The 25,935-nt window shown below is 42.7% G+C and overlaps 2 protein-coding genes across 6 annotated transcripts in view; both read left to right on the forward strand.

Moving 5' to 3' along the window:
- The window catches only part of MOSMO (modulator of smoothened), a 47,149-nt gene extending 40,427 nt beyond the window's left edge, over positions 1–6,722 (forward strand). The window contains exon 3 of the mRNA XM_082199976.1: positions 1,264–6,722. Within this exon, the coding sequence (XP_082056102.1) occupies positions 1,264–1,448 (185 nt within the window). The 3' untranslated portion in view covers positions 1,449–6,722. The remainder of the gene's footprint in view (positions 1–1,263) is intronic.
- Positions 6,723–9,482: 2,760 nt separating this feature from the next.
- The window catches only part of VWA3A (von Willebrand factor A domain containing 3A), a 50,161-nt gene continuing 33,708 nt past the window's right edge, over positions 9,483–25,935 (forward strand). The window contains exons 1-10 of one of the 5 annotated variants that reach the window (XM_082199626.1): positions 9,483–9,952; positions 13,626–13,700; positions 13,933–14,004; positions 14,519–14,590; positions 16,347–16,467; positions 17,002–17,126; positions 17,202–17,276; positions 21,949–22,003; positions 23,386–23,484; positions 25,057–25,163. In XM_082199626.1, coding sequence (XP_082055752.1) covers positions 13,639–13,700; positions 13,933–14,004; positions 14,519–14,590; positions 16,347–16,467; positions 17,002–17,126; positions 17,202–17,276; positions 21,949–22,003; positions 23,386–23,484; positions 25,057–25,163 — 788 coding nt within the window. In that variant the 5' untranslated portion in view covers positions 9,483–9,952; positions 13,626–13,638. The remainder of the gene's footprint in view (positions 9,953–13,625; positions 13,701–13,932; positions 14,005–14,518; positions 14,591–16,346; positions 16,468–17,001; positions 17,127–17,201; positions 17,277–21,948; positions 22,004–23,385; positions 23,485–25,056; positions 25,164–25,935) is intronic. The other 4 variants (XM_082199623.1, XM_082199622.1, XM_082199625.1 and 1 more) reach the window with 4 other exon arrangements.

Genomic DNA, 25,935 nt, shown 5'->3' on the forward strand with positions numbered 1-25,935 from the left:
TGTGCCTCTGACCCGAGCCAAATCAAGCAGAAGCCAAGTGGGCTGTTTTCCAAACCTCCTGGTCAGCGCACATCCCTATCCTGTTCTCTTAGCAGTGTTCATTTGGGTGCCGAATTAACAGAAAGCTTTAAGCTCCCTCTAGTGGTTTTTCAGCTGGAGTCCTGATAAACTGAATTAAGACTGGATTGGTAGACTGTCTGTTTCAGGTAGGTGTCGCCATGGCTACTATAGCGTTCTTTCTTTGACATGAGAAGCCATCGGTCTCCTAGCTTGTGCCTAGGGTGAGACCACAAAATATTCGTTCCAGTTAGCATACTGCCCCCCTTGAGGTACGGCATATGTGTGTTTTGCGTTGAATGTGTACCGTGCTGTCTTCAACTTACTTACACATTTTTACACATCAGTACCCCATCTTTCATTGAACATTTCCAAGATGGCTTACAGTTAAATCAGGAATCCATGAAAATGCTTTAAAAAGCCCCTGTTGATAAAACTGTGGGACAGAACATCACACTAAGAGTCCAGCCATCTAAAATGGAGAGCAACTGAAGGTATCATGATTTACTGTTTGTTTTTTTTGAGCTTGGTTTAATAAGAAAATCTTCAGCTGGCATCTAAAACTCAGGACGGTGTTGGGTAAGTGGCCTTAAGGAGGGTATTTATTGCTGGATTATACTGTTACAATGGCCTTCGCTTGAGCCATTCCTTGCCTGATCTCTAATGATGGTGGTGGGAATGATTGGGTAGTACAGAGGTTGCCAACATAGCGCTGATGGGCATACAGGTACCAACAGAGGCTTTCCATGAGGCATTCTGTAATTGAGGTGCCACCACTGAGAAGGCTCTCTATTTGGTAGCCGTTTGCCACATGGCAGCTGGTGAAGCACCCAAGGAAGTCCCTCTGCCAGAGAATTGTAGGGTTGGAAGATACCTGTGAGGTTCTCTAGTTTAATCCTTTACTGATGCAGGAAATCTGAGGTTCTTAAGTTACAGAAAGGTATATATGCAGACAAGTAGTGCCTTGCAACTTGGGAGATACTCAGAGAACAAAGAGCAACATCTATGTAAGGATCTGTTGGTTTGAATGCCACATCCCTCTAAATCCCAATCCTCTTTCTTGTCCTTTTGAGATGTAGTGGGATGAAACTTCCAAGGCCTGCAGTCCCTGGTGGTTGTTGTTTAATGCTATGAGCTATCAACATGACTCTCCCTCTCTCACACACCCCAAGGACTAATCCCTGTTTTGTTTTTATTTTCTTCCAGTGATCCTATTCTGCATGGCGGCCCTAATATTTCCCATAGGATTTTATATCAACGAAGTGGGCGGCCAACCTTATAAACTGCCGAACAACACAGTGGTTGGGTCGTCGTACGTACTGTTTGTTTTATCCATTTTCTTTACAATAGTGGGACTCCTATTTGCTGGCAAAGTCTGTTTACCTGGCTGACAAAGGTCTAGATACTGCTTCACTCGGTCATGAAGGAGAGTAGGACGCCTGTCGCTATCTCGGAAGGATGCCTGCGTTGGGCTGCTGCAGTCTTACCGGAACGAGGAGGTCTCTGATGCGTTCTCACTATGCACTTTGGATTTATTTTTGTTTTTGAACGGAGAGCCTTTCCTACAACCAAATACAGACAGACAGCCTTGACTCCTCTCCTGAGCGTCTGAATGCGGTCAGGTGTGCACTGTGATAGAAACTAGTGTAGTGGAATAATTCTTTTCTACACTGAGCAGCGTTATTGCCCCCCACCCCCCACATCACTGTACTGGACCCATTTTAGATAACTTGACAATTTTGAAAAATCTCAAAAGTATTTATGAACTTTGGTCGACCAGAGGTTTGCCAAGGGAGTTGGAAGTGGGGCTGGCCTCACTCTCTTTAGGAGATAAGCATCTTCCTTCTGTGATAGGCAAGAAGCATTTGCCACCAAAAAAAACCAACCAACCAACAGCTCAACATTACACTAACTGCATCCTGAAGCCAATTGATCAAAAGATGTTCTCGGAAATCTGTTACAACAAAAACGTCTGCCTGCCATCTCTCTCGCCAACCCCAGTGAGCTCTAGAAACACCGTGGAACGTCAGGGTGGCTAGGAATTCTTCATTATATTTATATATATATATATATATATATATATATATATATATATATATATATATATATATTGCTGATGCAGTATACAGAATATGTATATATATGTTTGTGTGTGTATATGTGTGTGTGTGTGTATATACACGCATACATATATATACACGCAGACACATGTTTCTGGAAGAGAGCTCTTGAGCGCTTTGCTAGCAAAACACTGTGGTGTGTAAAACTAGAACTCGATAGGAGAGGGGGGAAAGTGAAATAGAAAAAAAACAACACAAAGCCATTTCTCTGAAGGCTGCATAGCTGGGAAAGTCTTCAGTTTACCTCATTCTTTGTAGCAGCCCTTGGTTTTAACAGATGTTTTGTTATAGGTACAAACAACTCCATACCTTTCTAGGTGCAATTCTAAGTTAAGCTAAGAGGGTTTTGTTCTTTATATGGTAATTTATTTGTATATTGGGGATAGAAGGCAAGTTTGTGTCATAATTTGCAAAGGTCCGATCCCAGTATTGGGAAGTTACACTACTTAAATTATGGGCAACTGAAGTGGGTTGATTTCTCTCCATCTCTCTCTGTTTCTCTCCTCCCCTCCACAACCCTCTTTCCACCTTGCCAGCTCTTTCTGGCTTCACTTATTAATATGAATTTCTCCACAGAAAATCTACCGTGAGATATCATCTCAAGTTGGCTACATAATATGAACCGGGTGGTTGGGCAGTAAAAGCTACAAAGAGGGACGTACTCTTCTTTCATGTGCGAGTATTAAGTTAAATCCACTGGTACAAAAAAGAGAGCCATATGGTCACTTGACGTCCCCATGCTTTGCCTTGTTCTGACGCTTAACGTAGGGCTTGCCCACATCCAAGGGGCCTTTGCAGTTCGTAGCATCGTCTCCCCTCTCATCCTGGTCTCTTAAGAGATTCTGCCATTGCCAACCTCCTTCAGTAATGGAGGCAGCTCCTGTTTTCTCTGCTCTCTGGCCAAGAGAGCACTTATGGGCCCACCAGAAGTGAAGAACGACCTGCAATAGCCAAAACGGAAGATCTGAGCAACATTCTTTTGCCAGAGTGTTTCTGAGCAGCAGCACCTGCTTGCCATTCTGGGCATGAGCAGCCCCCATTAAAGCTCCTTAATTCACGTCATCAGGCCCAGCAGCAGTGGTCTGGTTTTAGTAGCTCCATTCATCAGCAGGCCCTTTGCCAGGATGTGGGCTTTGGCAGATGCCTGATGGTTTTGACCCTAGGCGCCAGCCCTGCTCACTTAAGTGACGGCAACTGAGTGGAGCTGGAACAGCAGCAACAATGAAACCCCACACTATTTTGGAAGAAGTTGATAACCTATGAAATAGTGTTGAATGCTAGCTGCTGGCCCTTTAATGCAAGTTGTTTAGGGAGTCACTGCTGTTGTACTTTCAGCATAACACATGGTGTTGCTCTCTATTCACGGGTACAACTGATCACTGCAAAGATGTCATAGAATTGTAGCGTTGGAAGGGACCACGAGGAATCATCGTAGCAGTGGGAAAATGTAAGGTTACCAGACTGGCAGCATCTCATGCTACAATCAGGCACTGAGGGGAATTGCTTCCAGCTTCAAGAGAAAGATCCTGACCAATTTTCATTTGTGTATGCAAAATTTGCTGTAAAAACGAGGATTCTCTGGTAGAAAAATCATGTATGATTTTCAGAACAACCTTCCAATCATGCAAACTTTCCCATCACAGTATTGTTGCCAGAGGCTGACTTGGGTGTATCAGATTTCTTTCTCTGTAGAGTTTATGGATGATTGTGATATATATATATTTTGCCTGGAGTATTTGTTTTTTAAAAAATTAACCTGTTCACTCAGCTGGCTGAGGGGTTCTTCACAAAAGAAATTGTGAGCGCTGTTGAATTCTGTCAGCTTTCCTAAAATGACACCCTATGTGGGCTTGCTGGTTTTGGATGTGGAAGTTCTTTTTAAAATGCGCAATGTTGGAGAAAACTGGATTGCAACAGGAAATCCCATGCAGAGCTCTGAGGAGATCTTCATAGTTTAATGGGGTTAATTTGTTCACATTTATGAATTGGTACTTAAAAGGGATGAGCAAGCTGATAAAAGGCCTGGCAGCTATAACCTGTTTTATTAAGGGTAAAAATGACACCTTCTCCAAAGGATTATTGTAAATAGTTCCATGGAATAATATGGAGGTGGTGCATTTTCCTAGAAGTTTTATCCCTGGTTTGTTACCTGCCTGGGTTCTTTCTAGGGCTGCCAGTATTGTTACTGCCTCTTCTCTTGTGCAGCATGACATCCAGATATACAGCTAATGATCTCTTTTCCTGCCATGGAAATGAAATTATATTAGAAACCTTCACCTGTTTAATTTCTACATATCAGACTGCTGTTGTAAGACACAGGAGCAGAGTTTTTTAAAAAAACAAAAACAAAAACTGCAAACTCTTGCCCTTTTATTACATTCTATGTCTTGCCATAGTTAATGACATAAGTACCCTACAATTATCTGAATAACTGTATGATCCTCTTTTCATACCTTGCTTGCTGCAGGTGCTATTTTGAGAACAGGAATCGGAGCATTTAACCTCGCACAATCTCTGCCTAAGAAGGCAGAGTGAGTTATGGCTGGGCCAAATCTCTTGCAGCCCTCCCTGCCCTTTCTCTATTCTTTCTTAGTGTGTATCTCCCCACCCCACCCCAAATTCATACCGCCATCACCCGTCTCCGTTGGCACCATCTTTCAGACGTGGGATCTTGCACCCGCATCCAAAGCTCAGCCTGCCTTTCTACATTAGGAAGCTGAATTAAACCTCAACTCCCCTGTTTGGAAACATGTGCAAATGCCATTACTTAAGAGCTTTGGTCGAGAAATAGGAAGACCGTGAAAGCTCACTAAATGGCCATTTATTATTATTAGTTTGGAAGAGCCAGGAATGCTCCCAAGCTCCCATCCTTAAACTATTAAATGGAAGGGTTTAATATAAGCTGGCCTTGACTTGAGTTTGAAACTGTCCTGAGAACATAGATTAGCAACCTAAGCTGATGGGTTTGTGTTCTCTGCTAAACAGGAGGTCAAAGGGTATTGGGAGATGGGTGACATGTATCCAGAATGCATCATGGGAGCCTTAGTAGGGGCAGCGTCAAGACTAGGGCAGAGCGACATTTGCTTTTCAGCATCACGATATATCACAAGCTAAACATCATGATATACCGATATATATGAAATATATGTCTGAAATAAGGATGGAACTATTCAGAGGCAAATGGCATAATGTCCTGGCATCTAGGGGTCTAAAACTGATACGTTTTTTCTTAACATTAACATACTGTTACAACTGTTTTTATAGTACAGAGCAACAGGGGTGGCAGGAATCATGAGAATAGTGATGACCGGCTTCACGGTTTTTTCCACATTGTGATTTTCTTTTTACATAGCCAGATATCGTGATTCACGATATATCACCATGTCAAACATTATGAAACTGTTCCCACGATGCGGACTTCAAACTGATTTTGGACGGTGTATTGATAAATCACCCAGACCTAGCCAAGACATGGGGGGCATATTTGCCAGAACAACCTCACCCCACTGTCCCCTTCCTGTAGATCACCACATGGTGACATTTTCCTGGCTTAACTAAAAACAGGTTGGGAAAGTTCAGAAGAAGAGCATCTGCCGATGACCTTCTGTGATCATGGAATGTGTCCAGTCTGTATATTGTGAGCAGGAGCCTGGCCTGTCTACAGGTATTTGTGAAAACCAATATAGCTGCAGAATGCATAAATAATTGGTGTGTTATGTTTGTATAACTTTAATTTCAGTCATTTGGGGGGGGGTGGATAATCCTTCTAACTATAAAAAGGAATGGGAGGGACAGAGAGGATCAGCAGTTGCTTTTAATAAGATCACATGGAATGCAGTATTAATTTATAGCAGAAAGACCATATCTTGTAAACTGTATATAAAACACAGTTTTATGGTGCAATTGTTTGTCAACCTTCTGTCTGTTACTTTGGGGGGGGGGGTCAGCATTGTGTCCCCCCCTTCCCCATACCTAAGAGCATCATGCTAAAATCTGCAAAGAAATATTTGTCGCTTGTATTTGCACAAGGATTTTTTTTCTCTTTTTTGGGAAAACCTGTTACAGGCTTTTTAATAAATGCCTGTCCCTTAATTCAGTTCAGCGCGTGCAACTTTTTTGCCCAGCAAAATCTGCATTGGTGGGGTGAGCATTCACATAAAGCCTTTTGAAATTCTGCCAGCTTTACTTTTAAGAGCAAATTATTTGTATTAGTCCAGTCACACTTACTTTGCTGCTATTTCGTGAATGCCCCAAATTATTCACACGACTCCGAATGCTTTTAACATCCTGGTTCTGGTGAAATGAAGTTCATTCTACAGTCATTTTGACAGGCTTATGGTAAACTTGTACGGTCTCTATTTCTATTGTGACCAATAAACTTCACAGCAGCAACTCTTCCTCCCCACCCTGCTTTTTTGGAGTCTTTTGTGAGATTTCTCTGAAAAAAACCAAACCTGAATTTGTGTCTGTTACAATATCATTTTTTTTTACTATCCTGTTGCCATTTTAAAGCCTTCTTTTCAGGGTTGAGGGTGGGGAGACGGGAATCTTTTTTTTTTTTTTAAATTGATTTTTATTGAAGGGGAGACGGGAATCTTGAAGCTTAGGCCTTATTTTTCAAATTTACAGTCACTGGGGTCATGCCTGAGATAAAATTGTAGAGTTTAGAGATCTGTTTCCAAGCATTTCTGTTTTAATGACTTCGGTGCACTGCTAAAGCTCACTTTCACACCCCTCTCCTTTCTCCAGTGTGTTATTTCAGTTGCTGTTTTGACCTGCTGTTAAAAAAATATAAAGTTGTGTGAAGGATCCCAAAGCAAAAAGATGAAGGAAATGGCATTTTCAGGTTTTCCTGCCTTGGAGTTGCTAGTTCTGTTTCTGCTACTCCAAGAGACCATAAATGTTTGGGCTCAAGGTCTTCGTGGTGGTCTTCCCCCTTTCCACTGCAACCATATCCTCTTCCAATTGTTAAGGATTATTTTCTAATTGGTTAGGACATTTCTCTCCTCCGCCCCAATTTAATTTCCAAACAAATTGTTAATACAAACTGTATAAAATGAACATAATTTTCTTCACTTGTATTTTTGTTATTGAGCAAGTTTATCAAAATAAATTGTCTACTTAAACAAATCTGGTTTGATTTTGTTTTTGTTTCTTTAGGGTGGTATATAACACAAACATTTTCTTGCATACAATTTATTTACTCGTGAGTGTGTGTGTGTGTGTGTGTGTGTGTGTACAACCTCCTAACAGAAAGTGTTCTGACAGCCTTAAAAAAAAATATCCTTCCAGTAGCACCTTAAAGACCAACTAAGTTAGTTCTTGGTATGAGCTTTCGTGTGCATGCACACTTCTTCAGATACTGGTATCTGAAGAAGTGTGCATGCACATGAAAGCTCATACCAAGAACTAACTTAGTTGGTCTTTAAGGTGCTACTGGAAGGAATTTTTTTATTTTGACTATGGCAGACCAACACGGCTACCTATCTGTAACTGGAGCCTTAAAAAAAGTAAAAGCAATTTAAATACCAAATAATGAGGCAAACGGGACATAAATATGACAAGAAAACAAAAACTCACCACAAAAGTTAAAACAGATTTAGAAACAGAACTGGGAAACTTTGAATTATTTGAAAGGCTGGGATGGTTAAAACTTTGTCTGGTGCCGAAGACACTGTCAGCATGTCATTGTCATAAACCTCATTTTATTTGCATGCCACCTTTCCATAGTTAAAACCAGTGCCTTTTTTCCTCTAAAAAAATGTTTAGGGATACTCTCATTTTCCTACTCATATTGAAATACTGCCCCTCAATGAGGCCAAGCTTAGAGTCACAAAATGTTTAGGTTACAAGTCCGTGTTGGTCTGCTGTAGTCGAAACAAAACAAAATAAATAAAATAAAATAAATTCCTTCTAGTAGCACCTTAGAGACCATCTAAGTTAGTTGGTCTCTAAGGTGCTATTGGAAGGAATTATTTATTTATTTTATTTCGGAAATGTTTAGGGGTATGCGTACCCCTGCGTCCCGTCCACACTCACCCACCCACCCGGGGAAAAAGCACTGGTTAAAACCATCCTTGAGGCGCCATACAACATGAAAAAAAATACACAATTAGAAGCATAACAAAAGTCATAAACTAAAGGAAACTCATTGGAAAAGTACACAACCACACTGAAGAATAAATCCACATAAAAAGGTCTAAAAAGAAAGACACGAAGGAATATCAGTAACAGCAACGGCAACATACCCCAGCCCGGAAAATCTGTTCAGCAGCCTCAACTTTTGTAACTGGAGCTGGTCAGGCCAGGTGGGGAAAGGCCAGCGAGGGTCTTCCAGGCTAGCAGGTCTTCCAGGACTTGAAGCAGCGGAATAGCCAGTTGGTTTTATTTATTTATCTCCTTTTAAAGAATCATCTCAAGATAAAGATAGAGTTGAAAGCGCCCCGAATGATTTAAAAACAGTTAAAAAACAGCAAATACATTTGAAATACCTATCCATGACTTCGTGGATGCGAAGGCAACAATGAGGAATGACTTGCCAAGCAGAGAGAAAAATCTGATTTTTATGACCTGTTTGCGCTGTAAGGATTCGCTTGGAAATGTCATTTTTTGTTAAATTCTCCCTCCTTCAGAGAGGAAACTCACAGGAGCCCACATTACACAAGAGGGAAGTATAGCAGCATGCTTGGGGCGGGGTGTGGTACCCCTTTAACTTCAAATGGGACAACAGAAAACCCATTTTTTATCTGTATTTATTGCATTTCCTCCCAGGAGCTTAAGGGGGCATACAGAGTTTTTCCCGTTTTATGCCCACAAAAACCCTGTGAGTTAGGTTAGGCTGAGACTGAGTGACTGGCCTGAGGTCAACCAGTGATCTTCATGTCTGAGTGGTGATTTAAACCCTGGTCTCTCGGGTCTTAATCTGACACACTGAACCACACTGGGAAGATGTATTTACTGTTCTTGGCGCATCTGCCAAAATTCTGATGCAAAAAATCCTGTCAGTTACAAGGGCAAAAATTGGGAACCTCGTGCCCAGGGGCCGATTGTGGCGCTCCAATCCTCTCAATCCGGCCCTCCGAAATCTCAGGTGTCGCACCCTCTGAAGCCGCACACACACTTCACTGATTCTGCTTCACGCTTTCTCTGAAAGTTTTTTGCCCAGCGGAAATGCATCCTTGAACTCTGATCAGGCTTCTTGCTTGTCTGGATGAAGGATGGAGAGGGGAGTCTTATGTGTAAAAACTAGGCTTTTGTACAAAGACAAAAACCCGCATTTGTGGCCCCACACGTGACTGTGACAAGGGTTTGCCTCCCTTGTTTTAATGTGGCTGTGGGGAACCTTTGGCCCTCCAGATGTTGCCAAACTGCAACTCCCATCACCCCTTGCCCATTGGTCGTTCTTGCTGAGGCTGCTGGGAGTTGTAGTTCTGCCACATCTGGAAGGCCAAAGCTTCCTCATTCCTTCTAAAAGGTGTCAAAATACTCTCTTTTTTGGTCCTACACATGGTTTTCTCTTTTGGCTGGGTATATAAAAAGCCCCCAGACAGAAACATGATTTGCTTTTCAGGCAGATTAATTCGCTGTGCGCCTCTTGAGACGCAGCTGTGTTTCCCTTGCAGATCTTTCATCTCCCTCCATCCGCTATGGAGAATGGTTGCTTCTGTTGCCGTTGGCAACGAAAACACAGCTCAGGCCAGGGGAGTGTTTGCTCCTGGATAAAGCCTGGCTTTACATGCACAGGGGAAGATGCAAGGCAGAGTGAGCGATCGCTGGTGAGTCCCAAGGCTGCACGGCTTTGTGGTGGTCCTAGCAGAGGAAGGGCTGTTGGGATGTGAAGAAGCAATGGTGTCCCGACCTGTGGGATGATGTGCTTAGCTCCAAAACTGCTTTGGAAGAGCATCGTGTGTAGGGTAGTAGTAAACTGTGCCCCTGAGTATGTGCAAAGTGCCTTTCTCCAGTCACTACCCAGGGCTCTTGTCTCACACCTGATATCCACCGTGTCTCTGGTATGGAGGGAATACTTGTAACTGATTTGTTTTATCTAGTGTGATTTTCAAACTGTATATATGCATCATATGCACCGAAAATCTGTCATAAAAAAACTTTGATGCGTTGTAGAACTTTTTAAATTTTACTGCATGTTGTTGTAGGTTTTATGATGTGAATGGCTTTGATAATTTCCCACTGAGGTAAAAAAAAAAAAAAAAGCAGTATACACATTTTCCATTTTATTGTATGTTTACTAATTTTTGAGAATACAACTGTAAAAAATGTACCTCAGGCACGTTTTCTATTTTAAAAACCTTGTTTGGAGTGGGATACCAGCTTACACCTTAAAATGGCTTGCTTTTTAAGTTTCTTCTTGTCAAGTGTGACAAATACTTAGGACTGTGAATTTTTAGTTGTCACTTCTCAGTAAAAAAAAAAATCAGTGTCAAAATCCGGCCTGATTAGGAGTTCTGGAGAACTCGAATAGCTTCATTATTCTGTGTCATCTTTGGCTGGTTCTGGACAAAATGTACTCTGGGTGTCCGAATGAAACAAAGTGAAATATTGTGTGTTATAAAGCGACTAATGCATTTCAACCCACATCTACAAGTGCTACATTTCAGATTATTCCATGGTCTGATCAGAACTATATCAACAAGCCCTAAATTATTTGGGTTTATGTATATATTTTACCTGTCTTTTTCATCGGTATGGAAGTATTCTGAATTTACATTTGTGTGTGTGTTTGCTACATACCCTTACAGACGGGTGTCAGAGACCACTGAAGAAGAAACATGTTGGTGTTTTATAATATAACATTTTATATTATTCCGTTTTATGTCATTTAGATATTCATCTCCCATTTTGTTTGCAGTTATACGTTTTACCTGGTTCCACAGTAGATTGCCCTACTGTAGAATAATAGAATTGTAGAATTGTAGAGTTGAAAGGGACTCTGAGGATCATCTAGTCCAACCCCTTGCAATGAAGGAATATGCAGCTATCCCTTTTTTAAAAAATGATATTTATTGAAATTTTTTTAGAATTACAAAAGAAAAAAAGGCAGAAAAAGAAAAAGAAAAAACCAAGAAAAAACAAACCACATCAAACAATACAGATTAATAAAAATCAAAATCAAAAAATAACACAACACAATCAAAGGACAAAAATATACCACAAACATTTAAAAACAAATCCAATATTCTCAAAACCTTAACTGTCATTACCTTCTTTCTTTGACCTCCTCCTCCTCCCTTTTTTTGTATCCTAGTTGTTAATTGTCGCAGCAAATCCTTTCCATATTTCATAATATTCTGTCATTACATTACCATAATCTATTTTAATCTTATCTTACTGTGGTGTAGTGGTTAAGAGCGGTAGTCACGTAATCTGGGAAACCGGGTTCGCGTCTCCGCTCCTCCACATGCAGCTGCTGGGTGACCTTGGCCAGTCACACTTATTTGAAGTCTCTCAGCCCCACTCACCTCACAGAGTGTTTGTTGTGGGGGAGGAAGGGAAAGGAGATTGTAAGCCGCTTTGAGACTCCTGAAGGGGAGTGAAAGGCGGGATATCAAATCCAAACTCTTCTTCTTCTTCTTCTATAAAAAACCTTAAAGCTTAAACAAAACAGCCCCTTTTCCATAGTCCACACTGAACTCCATGTGGTATTTAAGAACCTGTTTCAAAGTCCCTCCAAAATTAAGAGCCCCCACAGCCCCTTGCAATGAAGGAATATGCAGCTATCCCTAAGGGGATCGAACCTGCAACCTTGGTATTATCAGCACCATGCTCTAACCTACTGTAGGTCCTAGACCAACTGTCTAACCACTGCACCACACCTTCCTGAAGCAGGTCATCTTCTGTACAGCCAATTTTTAAGCTTTTTACCTTGATTTTGATTACAACAGGGGTGGAGAACCTTTACAGCAGGCTTCCTCAACCTCGGCCCTCCAGATGTTTTGAGACTACAATTCCCATCATCCCTGACCACTGGTCCTGCCAGCTAAGGATCATGGGAGTTGTAGGTCAAAACATCTGGAGGGCCGAGGTTGAGGAAGCCTGCTATACAGTCTGAGGGCCACATTTCCTTCTGGGCAGCCTTCTGAGGGCCACATGCCAGTTGTGGGTGGCGCCAAAGGCAAAAGTGGGCAGAGCAACAAATGTAATTATTATCTTTGCACAGTAGCACCTCCCTTTCTCCCTCCCTCCTCCATCCAGGCAAGATGGAGGCCCTTTCCGTTCAAGGAGTGGTGCATCCTGGGGGTGCTGAGCTTATAGCCCATGAGACTCGTTTAATCTCAGGGTTGTGGGTTTGATCCCCACATTGGGCAAAATATTCCTGCATTTTAGGGGGTTGGACTAGATGACCTTTGTGTCCCTTCCAACTCTTCACATTCTATGATTCTATGGCAGGGACTGTGGCTAGGCTAGAGTGATGCCCGAAGGCTAAACAGAGAGGGGCATGGTGAGCCACATTGGCCCCCAGGCTCCTCATTCCTGCCCTACAAAATCAAGTTTCTGTTCAGTAATAAAACAGACCCATTCATTCCACTCCGCTATAAGTGGTATCCAGCTGACGTGTTAATGAAAAACAGTCTATCAATTGCTCCCTCACATAACACTGAATTGACTTGCTTGTTTTGGCAATCTTATCAGTCATTCTTTCATGGATGGTATAACTTGAGCTCTTCAGCAACGGGCAAAGGCAATCTTAGCATCTACCAAGTGGCTGAAAAGAAGATGGCGGCTCAAATATATTCCCCCCCCCCGAGATGTAAGCTTTCAAATGGGACATGGGTGGCGCTGTGGGTTAAACCACAGAGCCTAGGACTTGCCAATCAGAAGGTCAGTGGTTCGAATCCCCGCGACGGGGTGAGCTCCCGTTGCTCGGTCCCTGCTCCTGCCAACCTAGCAGTTCGAAAGCATGTAAAAAGTGCAAGTAGATAAATAGGTACCGCTCCGGCAGGAAGGTAAACAGTGTTTCCGTGTGCTGCTCTGGTTAGCCAGAAGAGGCTTAGTCATGCTGGCCACATGACCCGGAAGCTGTACGCCAGCTCCCTCGGCCAATAAAGCGAGATGAGCGCCACAACCCCAGAGTCGGCCACGACTGGACCTAATGGTCAGGGGTCCCTTTACCTTTACCTTTTAAGCTTTCAAATAGCACAGAACTCACTAGGAGGCCTGTAGCAGCAGAGGCTATATTTAAATAATATGGCAAAAGAGAAGGACCAATTCAGCCATGCAACAAAAATGCATGCCAATTTTGTAATGAGAAAGCTAAAGGGGGGGGGCATTAGGTTTTGTCCCCTGCATGTTACAATATTAAAATGCAATTGCTGCTGCTTTGTGATACTCGAAGGACTGTAGGTCAAATGATAATAATAATAAATGGTGTGCTAATTGTTTCAAAGCGGCTATTCCCTTTCTTTTCTTTTCTTTAAAAAAAATACAAAATAGAAGATCCAACAGTATGTCGAAGGAGAAGAAAGTGGCAAGTTTCTTGGACAATGCACAATTCTTGGGAAAAGTGGGGTAAGCGACTTGTAGCTTTTGAAGAAGTTGGATATGGTGTGCAGACTCTACATATTAAAATATTGAAATGTAATTGCTGCTGCTTTGTGATACTAGAAGGACTGTAGGACAAAACAAATAAAATAAAATAGTGTGCAAATTGTTTCAAAGGCACTCTTTTCTTTCTTTCTTTCTTTCTTTCTTTCTTTCTTTCTTTCTTTCTTTCTTTCTTTCTTTCTTTCTTTCTAAAAAGATCCAGCAATATGTTGAAGCAGAAGAAGGTGGCAAGTTTCCTGGACAATGCACAGTTCTTGGGAAAAGTGGGGTAAGCCACTTGTAGCTTTTGGACAAGTTGGATATGATGGGCAGAATCCTACATATTACAATATTAGAATGCAATTGCTGCTGCTTTGTGATACTAGCAGCGGCGGAGCAAGCCACTTGAGCGCCCTATGGGTGGCGTGCCCATAGGGGTGGGGCGCACCTCGGGGCCTTCGGAGTCTGCCTGCCTCCTCCCACTCAGCCGCCCTACAGCTGGGGGGTGGGGAGGCAGTGGGCAGACCGTTTGGGCAGCGTGGAGCCTGCACGCTTGCAAGCCACCACATCTCTGCCGGGAGAGACTCATGGCTCAGCCTCGCTGCAGGCGCCACGGTGAGTACCGCTCGGCATTTTGTCACACACACCCCAGTGGTGACACCGGGGCAGCCTGCTCCTACTGCACCCCGCTTCCTCCGTCCCTGCGTACTAGAAGGACTGTGGGGCAATACAAATAAAATAAAATAAAGTGTGCTACTTTTTTCAAAGGCACTCTTTTCTTTCTTCTTTTAAAAAAATAAAAGATCCGACAGTACGTCGAAGCAGAAGAAGGTGGCAAGTTTCCTGGACGATGCGCAGTTCTTGGAAAAAGTTGGGTAAGCGACTTGTAGCTTTTGAACAAGTTGGATATGGTCGGCAGACTCTTTACAATTGGAAGGTTCCACCTAGGTTCAGCTGCTGCTTTTGTAGCTATCTCGTTTCATCACCAAGGGTTTGGTATAAGAACTTTGCACAGTGGGTGGAAGGCAGGGAGTCCATCCATAGCTCAGACTCACAGACTGACTAATGATCTGACATGCCATACTCACTGATATAGACAGCAATGGGCCGTTGTCACAGCAATGGCTTGGCTGACCTTGCACCTGTTGGCTTATCTCATGCACGGGATGATTTGTGTTCATGATTTGTGCTTTTTTGTCTGTTCCACCAGAAATAGTCTAGTTGCAACCAGGCCTTTTCAGGGTAGCAATGTTGGATATTGTTCCTGTTGATATTAAATATGAATTTAATGCATACAGTGGTACCTTGGTTTATGAACTTAATCCGTTCCAGAAGAACCAAAGCGTTCTTAAACCAAGGTGTGCTTCCCACTCTCCAGGCACCCGGCTTGAATCACTGGTTGACCTCCCTGTCTGCATTCTCTGGCAGGATCCAGGCAGAGGTCACGATTGGCGATCCTCCTCAGCGTGAGAAGAACACACCACTCTTTCCTGGCCCCCCCCCCCGGCAGGGGAAAGAGATAGACAGAAACGTATTTACATGCCTTTATTTCTGTCTTTGCAGCATTACAGAAAAACACGTCTGCTCTCTTCAAACTCCAACAGCAGAGAGACAAACTCCACCTACTGTACTTCCTGTACAGCTCATATTACACTCTGAGCTAATTCTGGTGCTTCGCACTGTGAATAGACTGTCCCTCTGTTTCCCACGGAAACAGTCCCAACATTCCCATTATGTTTTGCTTCCAAGCTAGCAGCTCACGGCCGCATTGCTTCTATATCGTAACAGTGGGGGACTCAATTTACAAATGGAACACACTCAACAGGAAGTGAAACATGTTCTTATTCCAAGGCAAAGTTCACAAACCAAAACACCTACTTCCATGTTTTCAGCGTTCTTAATCCAAGTTGTGCATAAACTTAGCTGTTCTTAAACCAAGGTACCACTGTATTCACTGTTTTTAGCTTCATATTTTGAATTATTATATCTGTTTAAATACACTGCCATGGTAATTTTTAAATGGTGGGTTGTTTATATATTAAACAATTTAAATAAACACACACTTTTTAAAGTACAGTTTTTCCCAAGTTTTCCTAGGAAGAAACCATGTTAAAATACCCATCTGCTACTTGCCTGTTATGTATGAGAAATAGTGTCCTCGCATGGTGAGCACACTCTTATCTAGTTACATCTCTATTAAAGCAGTTGCATATCATGGAAAACTTGCTACTGCTATATTTCTCCATGGAAAATTTCCACTTTTAGAAACACATCATTTCATAAAATTTATTAGCAGCATAATGAATGAAGGCAAGTCATATTGTGTATTTTGAATCAATGCAGTACAAGTCAAATCTGAAATCAAAGTTATAATTAATTTTTTTTGGGTGCCTATACTTCAGAAACACATATACTTGCACACAGCTCTTTAGGCTTACTAAATATACATCGAAGAGGCTAGGCAAGATCTCCCATGAAAATTCCCCCAGATTTCCCATTTTACTGCATTAAAGTGGTTTTGACTTAAAGTGGAATGCTTTAGCAATTACATTGCCGGATGTGTATAATGTCTGAAAAGAAAAGAAAAGACAAGCTTTGTAATGCTGCATAAGAACCCCTTTTCCCCTCCAGTGTAAATTCAGTGTCAAATGCCACTTTACAAAAAGGAAGCCCATCTTTGTGGAATGTTTCTGCAGCAGTCTCTGATGATGGATTATTGGTTACCAATATCAACCAGACACAGGATTTAATGGTAAGTCAGTATCTGTATTATGTGCACTCATCGCCTGCTCTTCATGGATCATAGAAACAGTAGAGGTCTGTAGCAAACAACATAGGAACAGGGCCTTTCATGTGGTGGCACCAACCCACTGAAACACCCTCTTCTGGAATATGAGAAAGGTCCCATCTCTGTTGTCTTTTTGGTGTCTCCAACAACTTTTTTAAACTGAGATCTTCCCCAATCTGTATTGGAATTGTTTCATTTTTAAATCACTTACTGTTTCCTGCCTTGGGCTCCTTTGAGAAGAAGGGTGGGAGTTGGACTGACTGCTCCCACCCATCATTGTTTTTAGGCAATAAGTGAAGTCTTTAATAACCCAGGTTCCTGCTGGATCTGTTGGGCTTGCTGTCATTCTCTTGCTTCCTTGTTTTTATTTAAAAGGTGTTCCCTCCCCTGGGTAACAAACAAGTGGTGCAAAAGTAAATTCTTGCTACAGCCATGTGCTCTGACAACTTGAAGTGCATGCTTTTCGTCCCTGAATGGCTTTTTCTTGACTCCCAACAGAGACTTAAGGATACAGCAATGCTGTTTGCTGGGTTGAAGTGCACAGATGACTGGATTCAAGTATATGGTTTAAAACCCTTGCAACTCTCATTTGACGATCTAATGAAGAAGGGCAGCATTGTGATGTAAGTATGAGATCATGTTGTTCCAAGCTGGTCATGTCTGCTCTTTTCATCCATTTTTCGATGTTTCCTTTTTAGAAATCCAGATGATCCAACAGAGAGTATTGAATTTACTAAGGAGTCTGTTAACTATTTTGAATCTGAGTTGCGTAAGTAAGTATCCCCAGAAACATGTCCCCTCTCTGGTTTGCATCTGTTTATGGTCAAATCTAGGAATGGGAGAGAAATCCAGTTCAGTTTGCATCTAAAGCCAAATCAATCAAATCCACGTTTTCCAAAACAATATGAGAACCTAAACACAGCCATTCTGTGAGATTCACATGTATCCAGATTTTGCAGTGTGGTTCTCCAATCAAACAACATTAGGGGAAAGCGTCCATAAAAACTGAATATTGTGTGTATTTTTTTTTTAATGCAAATTGCTGCAGAAAATGTGGAGAACTGAATTTAAGATTGGAAAAATGAGGAACAGAGACCTGAAATCAACATAACCTTCCATCCCATGCAACATCCATATTGGGATAGTGCTAAGTCCTCCGACTGGAATGTAGAAGCAGTGGCAGACCCTGAGGCCTCAAATTTTACCTATGCAATGTGCAATGCTGAAATTTAGCCCCCTCACCCTCTCGCCTTCCATTCTGAATCATTGTTGCAGCACCCTCAAGGCTCTGTGCCCGGTGTGACCAAACCAGTTGTTCTTGTCGACATGTAGAGGGCTGAAAGGCCAGCTGGCTAGCCCCAGCTGGGCCATCTCCTTCCAGCCATCCTGCTGCAAAGACCCATCGGCCTCTGTTCCAATGTAAATCAGCGACCCAGGCTTCAAAGCCAGGGCACACTATCAGCAGATCAAACTGTGCACACAGAATAGGCATGAGGCTTGTGAAAGCATACTACAACTACAGATTTATTAATCATAAATCAGGACAAGGAAACATGTCTCTCTTCGACTTCTCAGAGAGACTGGGGAAAAACAAAAGCAATAGACACAATGGAAGTTCCCAGCAAGCTGTGCTGGAATGTAAACAGACATGTGACACGCAATAGTTCCACACGTCTGCTCCTTAAGGTGGAATGGAAATTCTCAACAGTTAAACAACAGTCCCCTAAATCTGCTTCTGGCAGAAGGTCCCAGCTCCAATCCCCAGGCATTTCCAGATAAAAGAATCAGATAGCAGGAAAGGCATTCTCTGACTGAGAACCCAGAGAGCTGGTGCCCATTCAGAGCAGAGAACATGAGATTAAATGGGCAAGGAGTCTGATCCAGTTTCCTTCCCCTTTACAGACCTTTCTCTGAGCAAGGGGAACGTGTTGTTGTTCTCTGAGCTTCCACCAGAGGCAGTGATGGTCTTAATTTGGATGGCTTTAAAAAGAAGATTAGAAATATTCATAGGGGGGAAAGACGATCAGTTGGCTACTAGCCACAATGCCTAGACTCTCCCTCCATGATCAGAAGCAGTATGCTGTTGAATTCCTGTGGCTAGAAACCGCAGGAAGGGAGAGTGTTCTGTTTTCTAAACAATTACATTTTAACAAGTCATAATGATAAACTTGGAGGGCCGCAGTTAGCTTTGAATAAAACAAAAAGCTCGTTTCAGACTAGTTTCTGGTGAATGAGCCCAGCACATGCAGACAGAAGCTCTTAACTGGAAGTAAGAAATAGATATTTATTTAGGCAAGTAATGGTACAGGCTCAGCAGCAGATACAGTACTCGAGAGTCATGATCCAGGAGTTTAGGACCTGGGCAAGAAGTTCAGAACTGGGCAGAAGCATCGAAGATGTCCCAACAAATCTCTCCCCCCTCCTGCCAAGCTTTTACAGACAAGGCATAGCACACTCACTCGTGAGTTTCTCGTGCCTTATGGAAATATCAGGATTGTAAGTGTGCACTCTGTTAGGGTGGGTGGGTCTGCTCTCATCTGCAGTGGCAGTTCTAGGTGTCAAGACCGCACTCTCCTGCACAGACTCCTGATCACTCACTGCTGCCTCCTATTTGGTCTCTCTCATTGGCTGATCAGAGCCCTCCCGATCCTTCGCTGAGGCTTCCCACTCCTCAGGAAGGTCAGAGGGGAGAGCCAGCATCCCTGAAGTGACTGAAGTCAAGGTGGAAAGGGCATTAATCCTGTCCTCCTACCTTAGGTAAAGGTAAAGGGACCCCTGACCATTAGGTCCAGTCATGGCCGACTCTGGGGTTGTGGCGCTCATCTTGCTTTATTGGCCAAGGGAGCTGGAGTACAGCTTCCGGGTCATGTGGCCAGCATGACTAAGCCGCTTCTGGAGAACCAGAGCAGCACACGGAAATGTTTACCTTCGTTTACCTTCCCACTGGAAGGTACCTTCATTTACGTTTACCTTCCCGCCGGAGCAGTACCTATTTATCTACTTGCACTTTGATGTGCTTTTGGACTGCTAGGTTGGCAGGAGCAGGGACCGAGCAACAGGAGATCACCCCGTCATGGGGATTCGAACCGCTGACCTTCTGATCGGCAAGTCCTAGGCTCTGTGGTTTAACCCACAGTGCCACCCTCCTACCATAGACTCTCACAATTCAGCCCTGTTTCTTCTTCCTCCTCCTCCTCTTCCATCAGAGCCTGCCAACTCAAGTCCAGTCTTGACAACCTTGTGAGGCTCATGAAAGAATGCTGAGTTTTCTCCAACCATCCTAGAAATGGTTGTAAAATTATTATTTGCCAGGATGAAATCAGAATGGCCCTGATCTCTAAAACATTTTACTAAGCGCTATCTTTCTTTTGGTGTCAATATGTCTTTATTTTCAAACAGTGTCCCTGCCAAGGTGGAATTAAATTTATCCTCAGTGAGTAAATTGAGCGAGATGACCTGCCTTGCTTTTGCAGCTGACCCCTATGCCTCTCTATTCATTTCATTATGCTTTATTTCCAAATAGCCATTAATTAAAATCCATGTGCATACATTGCTGATCCCTTTTGTGGAGGGCTGGTGTCTTTAATTAATTAAGCAGCTTTTTTGCCAGCCAACTGTGGGATTTTTTTAAAAAGAAAGATAATAATATGGCCTCTGGTCTTGTGTCACAAATGAAAACAATGTGAGAGCCGCTGCCAATTGACAATATTGGGCTAGATGGACAACTAAAGAAACCAGACAGAAGGCACCGATAACAGGAAAGGTGGGAAGGAAATGAAATCTCAACAGTGCATACAAAAGAAGGTTTCTGGGAAAGAATTCTGGGCACTGTAGTTTGTTAAGGCTTGCTGGGAATTGTAACTCTGTGAGGGAGAAACCACAGTTTCCTTTGAGAGAAAGGAAGTGTTTTGAATATGCTTTAAAGGCTTAGTGTGTACACAGCCTGGGTGATTTACAAGTACAGAATCAATTTATAAAACCCAAATATAATAAGGTCGCACAATAAAACAAACCAGTCAGAGCATCTGAAAACACCTGTACCTAAAATATACGCTAAGGCAAGCCAGTTAGAAAGCATCACTATTAAAACAGTTAAAATACAATTCAAAAAATTAGGTCAGGAAGTTCAAGTTCAGGGGAAGGATTGCAGCTGGGGAAGGGCTGTAGCTCAGTGACAGAGCATCTGCCTTGCATGGGAAAGGTTGCAGGTTCAATCCCCAGCCTCTCCAGGTAGGGCTGGCGATGACTTGTCTGAAACACTGAAGAGTTGCTGGTAGTCATTATAGACAATACTGAGCTAGATGGACCCAGTGGTCTGATCTGATACAGGGCAGCTTACCCACGTTTCCATGTTTCCTCTGTGTGTGTGCAGAAACTGGTGGAATGCCAATATGGATACAGCCTCTCGCATTTCAGCAAGGGAGGGCACTCCACTAGCGCCACCAGTGAAGAAGCTACGACCTCTTATGTTATGGTTACCAGATTTTTTTCAATGAATCCGGTGACCCCCTTTTTTTTTTTTGGAAGCTGAGTAGCAACAGGGAGTCAGTAGTGGGGATGGTGAGGCAAAGACCCTGGGCCCAAGCACATATGCGTATTGTATAAAGGTGCAAAGACCTCCTTTCGCACCCTGTGAAACACAAATGTGCAGAGGTTTTAAAAAACTGGGCAATGGCTGCCCGCCCGTGGCTCCTGAGCCTTCCCCAATCTGTCAAAACAAAGGGGGAAGGGGGCAGGAGATTGGGGGAAGCTCGGGAGTCATAGAATCATAGAATCATAGAGTTGGAAGAGACCACAAGGGCCATCGAGTCCAACACCCTTCCAAGCAGGAAACACCATCAGAGCACTCCTGACATATGGTTGTCAAGCCTCTGCTTAAAGACCTCCAAAGAAGGAGACCTCCAAAGAAGGAGTCATGGGCGCGTGGTGCACCGTTGCCCAGTTTTTAAAAAACTGTGCATTTATGTTTCACAGGGTGAGAAAGAAGGGCTTTGCACCTTGCCTGGCAGAGAAACCATGCGCCTTGCGCCCCTCCTGGGCAACAGCCACCTGCCCGCAACTCCCGAGCCTCCCCATCAGTCAAAACAAAGGGGGAAGGGGGCAGGAGATCTGTACTGCCAGACATCCCTGGTTCCTCTTCGGCAGTGGTGGCGGTAGCAGCAGACAGCAGTCCGCAGCCAGCTACCAGGCTGGCTCCGGGCTGCTGTGGTTGCTGAGGCTGCCGCTGCCATGATTCCCGGGGACAGATTTGCAAATCTGGGGACATTCCGGGGATGGAATTTGTCCGGGGACAGATTTGCCAATCCGGGGACGTCTGGTAACCCTATCTTATGTTCTCCCACTTGAATTTAGAATAAGAAAGGCAGAACTTCATCTCTTAACACCATTGCAATATTTTACAATTTTTATTGCACTAACTGCATTTCTTCTGTTTCCCACCCGCAGAACTATTGCTCTCTATGACAGACGCATTGAGTGGCTGCTGCAGGATAGCAGGAAGGTACTGTGCACAATTTGTTCACGTAAAGCTGTGGTGAGGGTCTTGTGGCTCTCCAGATATTGCTGATCTCTATCGCCCATCGTCCATGACCACGGGCCTTGCTGGACTCCAGCTCCCATGAGCCTCCGACAACACGGCCAATGGTCATGGATGAAGGAAGAGAAGAACCGGCAATATCTGATGGGGAACAGGTTCCTTACCCCTAACCTAAAGGACACTGTTTATGCATCACAAAAATGAAGTTGTGGCAAGTGGCACTAGCAAATTTGTAGTCTGACCAACAAGGGGCAGGGAGGAGGAGCAGCAGCTCCTGTACATCATTTTGGTCTCTGCAGCTTGAGCCAAGAGGAAGTGCAAAGCAAAAGAAGAGCGCGATTTGGGATTTCAGCCTGGATCTTGACAACTTTGCACCTGCTTCACTAGAGGCATTTGTACATCATTGGAATAATGATGATGATGATGATGATGATAATGATAATTGTTAAGTTTTGGGCGAACATATCAGACAACACAGCGATTCTTCCAAGCAGCTCTTTATTTGTAAGCTGGAACAGAACTAACTGAGGAGCTCAGTCAGCCTGCTTATATAGAGCTCCAGAACAATTGTAACTGTTGCAACTTTCTAAAACTATCCAATCACAGAACGTCACTTTTCGATCCTTCATTTGCATACAAACTATCCAATCACTGAACGTTACTTTCGATCCTTCATTTGCATAACTATCTACAGTATCCACCTGCTGGCCCAGGGTGAGAACATCAGTACATAACAATAATAATGATAATAATAATAATAATAATAATAATAATAATAATAATAATAATAATAATAATAATAATAATAATAATAATATATTATTATTTATACGCCCATCTGGCTGTGTTTCCCCAGCCACTCTGGATGGCTTCCAATGGAATATTAAAATACAATAACCTATTAATCATTAAAAGCTTCCCTAAACAGGGCTGCCTTCAGATGTCTTCTAAAAGTCTGGTAGTTGTTTTTCTCTTTGACATCTGGTGGGAGGGTGTTCCACAGGGCGGGTGCCACTACCGAAAAGGCCCTCTGCCTGGTTCCCTGTAACTTTGCTTCTCACAGTCTCGAAGTCTTTTGAGCAATTTCCTCTCTCCTAAAAACTGTTAATGGTTTCCATTCTTATTATATTTCCCTTCAAAACAGTACCCTGTTAACATGGGGTCTAATAGACATGTGTGTTTGGGAACCCCTTGTGTGTGAAACCTCAACCCATGTGATCCCAAAAATGCACTATCCCAATGGGAGCATCCTTCCTTTGGGAGCAGGTTGCACTCTGTTGGTTCACTCCTGGCACTGGAGCCACCCCTTAACATTCCTTTTGTTTTGTTTTTTCTCCCCCTTCCAGATATTTGGTATGATCCGTGGGGATAAAGTTGGAGTTCTGATTGACACATCAGATGTAAACTGTGGACCCAGACTGCAGGATTTCCAAAGAGATCTTCTGGTAAATGTTATTGAAGCACTCGCTAACTCTTAATATCAGAGATGATGATGTACTTGTGGGTAGCATTTTGGGCTGGCGAAATGTAGGTTTTATTGGCTATGATGCTCTGTAGGAAGCCTTGGGCAAGTCACTGCCTTTTCGTCTAATTTCCTTCACATTTTTATCAGCCTGTATCTTTGAGGCCTGAGTAGGGAAACATATGGTTGTACTGTATTCAAATGAGTTTTAGTGGACCCATTGAAATAAATGGACATTACTAACTTATGTTCATTAATCCTAATGGATGAGGAGAACTTAGTTTTATATAACCATTGAAATTAATCAACCCAAACTAGTCATGACAATTAATTTTGAAAGGCCTATACTTAAGTAGGACAAACACTGGATATAGCTCTGAGTATTGGCCTTTTTATGTCATGCCTCACTGGATTTAGATAATGTGAGCTACCTTGCTCTATCGATGGACAGGTGATGTTTATATGCTGCAGTTGCATATAATTATTTAACCAACTGCCACATTTCCTTTCTGGCAATTTCTTTCCCCTGGGAATTGAAATGGGTGGTGGTAACTCCTATAGTAAAACAAACAAACAAAAAGTTTCACAATCATGATCAGACAAATTTAACATCAATTTAAATTTAGCATCTTTCTTATTTTCTGGTTGTAGTTTTGTATGGCTTCGCTAACAAACTTCTCGACTGCAGTATGTTTAATTTTCAGTCGCTTCTCATTCAGTATTTCCAGTCTTCAGTTGATATATTTATTAGTTCATTTCTTGTTGTCAGGCAGCAGGCAGCTTCTTCTAAGATACAAAATTCTGTTCAGCAACTGTACCTGTTGTGTTTGGGAGTAGAGAGAGATTAATTTCATTCAGGCTTAACACCAAGATGGGGTTGAATTTTTTTTTATTTTCCCAACTAGAAAATGACAACATGACAAGCTGATCTGTGGGGAAGAAGGGTTGGAGTTAAGAATTCAAAGTCTTCTTCAGGGGGCCTCCCTGATCATCTTTTTGGTTTTAAGTACTAATATTTTTCTTGACTTTGTCCTTTTTATATCAAATGCAACCATAAAAACAAAAAGGGCAAACTAAAGCAGAGCAGAAAAGCTAGCAGAGGGAGGAGAGGAAAAAAGGCTTGGCATTGGTCACTGTTTATACATTTTATTCATTTTCAGTGTATGGCGATGTCATAAACAAAATATACTAGTGCCAGGGTATGGTCTTCACCAACCTGCTGCTCTCTCTCCAAATGTTTTGGCTTTAAAATTCCACCGGCCCTTGTGCTGGCTGGGGTTGATGGACTTGTAGCCTGGAACATCTGGAAGGCACTATGTTAGAGAGAGCTGGCCTGAAGGCATGTAACCTACCATCAATATGAAAGTCTGTTTGGTCTGTGTATGGGTGGGTGACCATTTCAGAGCCACATGGATGCTCTCTTGGGTTCTATGATGGCAGGATATGAATGTAGGAAAAGAAAGAAGGCAACTCTAACACTCAGTGTAGAGCTTGATTTAGGCTTGCCATATAGCTTGGCAAGCAGCTAATTGCCACCTTTTGTTTTCTGCTTAAGTCTGTAATAGATGAGCAGCTGCTTTACATGAAGAAGTTATACTTCCTTTCATTTGGTACCAATATTTCATTGCTTTGGGAGAAGCCAAGATTTATCGACGAGAAGGTGTAAGTGAGTTGCTTGGCTCTAAAGTATTTATGTGTGTGTGTTGGTCTTGGTTATATTATATATTGGTTTTATTCAGATAATGGTTGCTAGTTGTTCTTCTTATACTCTATGGGTTTATGATTGTGCTGTATGCCACTCTGGGTACCTTTAGTAGAAACATAAAAAGAGTCCTATTAGATCCTGCCAGAGGCCCATCTAGTCTAGCATCTTGCACCAGATACCCATAGGAAGCCTGCGTACAACAGCACACTCTCCCCATTTATGATACCCAGCAATTGGCATTCAAAAGCAGTGGAGGGAGAATATTGTGGCTCATAGCCATTAATAGCCTTTTAGCCTCCATGTCTAATCCTCTTCTAAAGCTATCTCCACTAACTGCCAGGGATATTGCAGATATTAATATGGTGCAGCATGAAGCAAATGGATGCGTAAAAGCTGACTCCTTTTGAAATAAAAGTTCTCCAGACCCATAATTATGATTCAAAGCTTTACTAACCAGAACTTCTTCAAAACAGGTACAAAAACATCAATGATACAGCCAGAAAGTTGTGTAGAGCATATACTTGTCCAAACATAGATTCTTCTTCTTAGATAGCATAATTACGATCAGAGCAGAAATCAAAGCTCTGTCTCTCCCATAGCTTACATTAGCCTGCATCCAGCCTAAGGCTACACAGCTCTTGGAGAGGCTTCATTATCACATCTTTCCTCTCCCTGTGCCTGGGATCAAAAGGTAAAGGCAACTCCCTTTCAGAATGGAGATGTGCAATT

The sequence above is a fragment of the Podarcis vaucheri genome, assembly GCF_965113315.1.
Source record: "Podarcis vaucheri genome assembly, chromosome: 14".
Lineage (NCBI taxonomy): Eukaryota > Metazoa > Chordata > Lepidosauria > Squamata > Lacertidae > Podarcis > Podarcis vaucheri.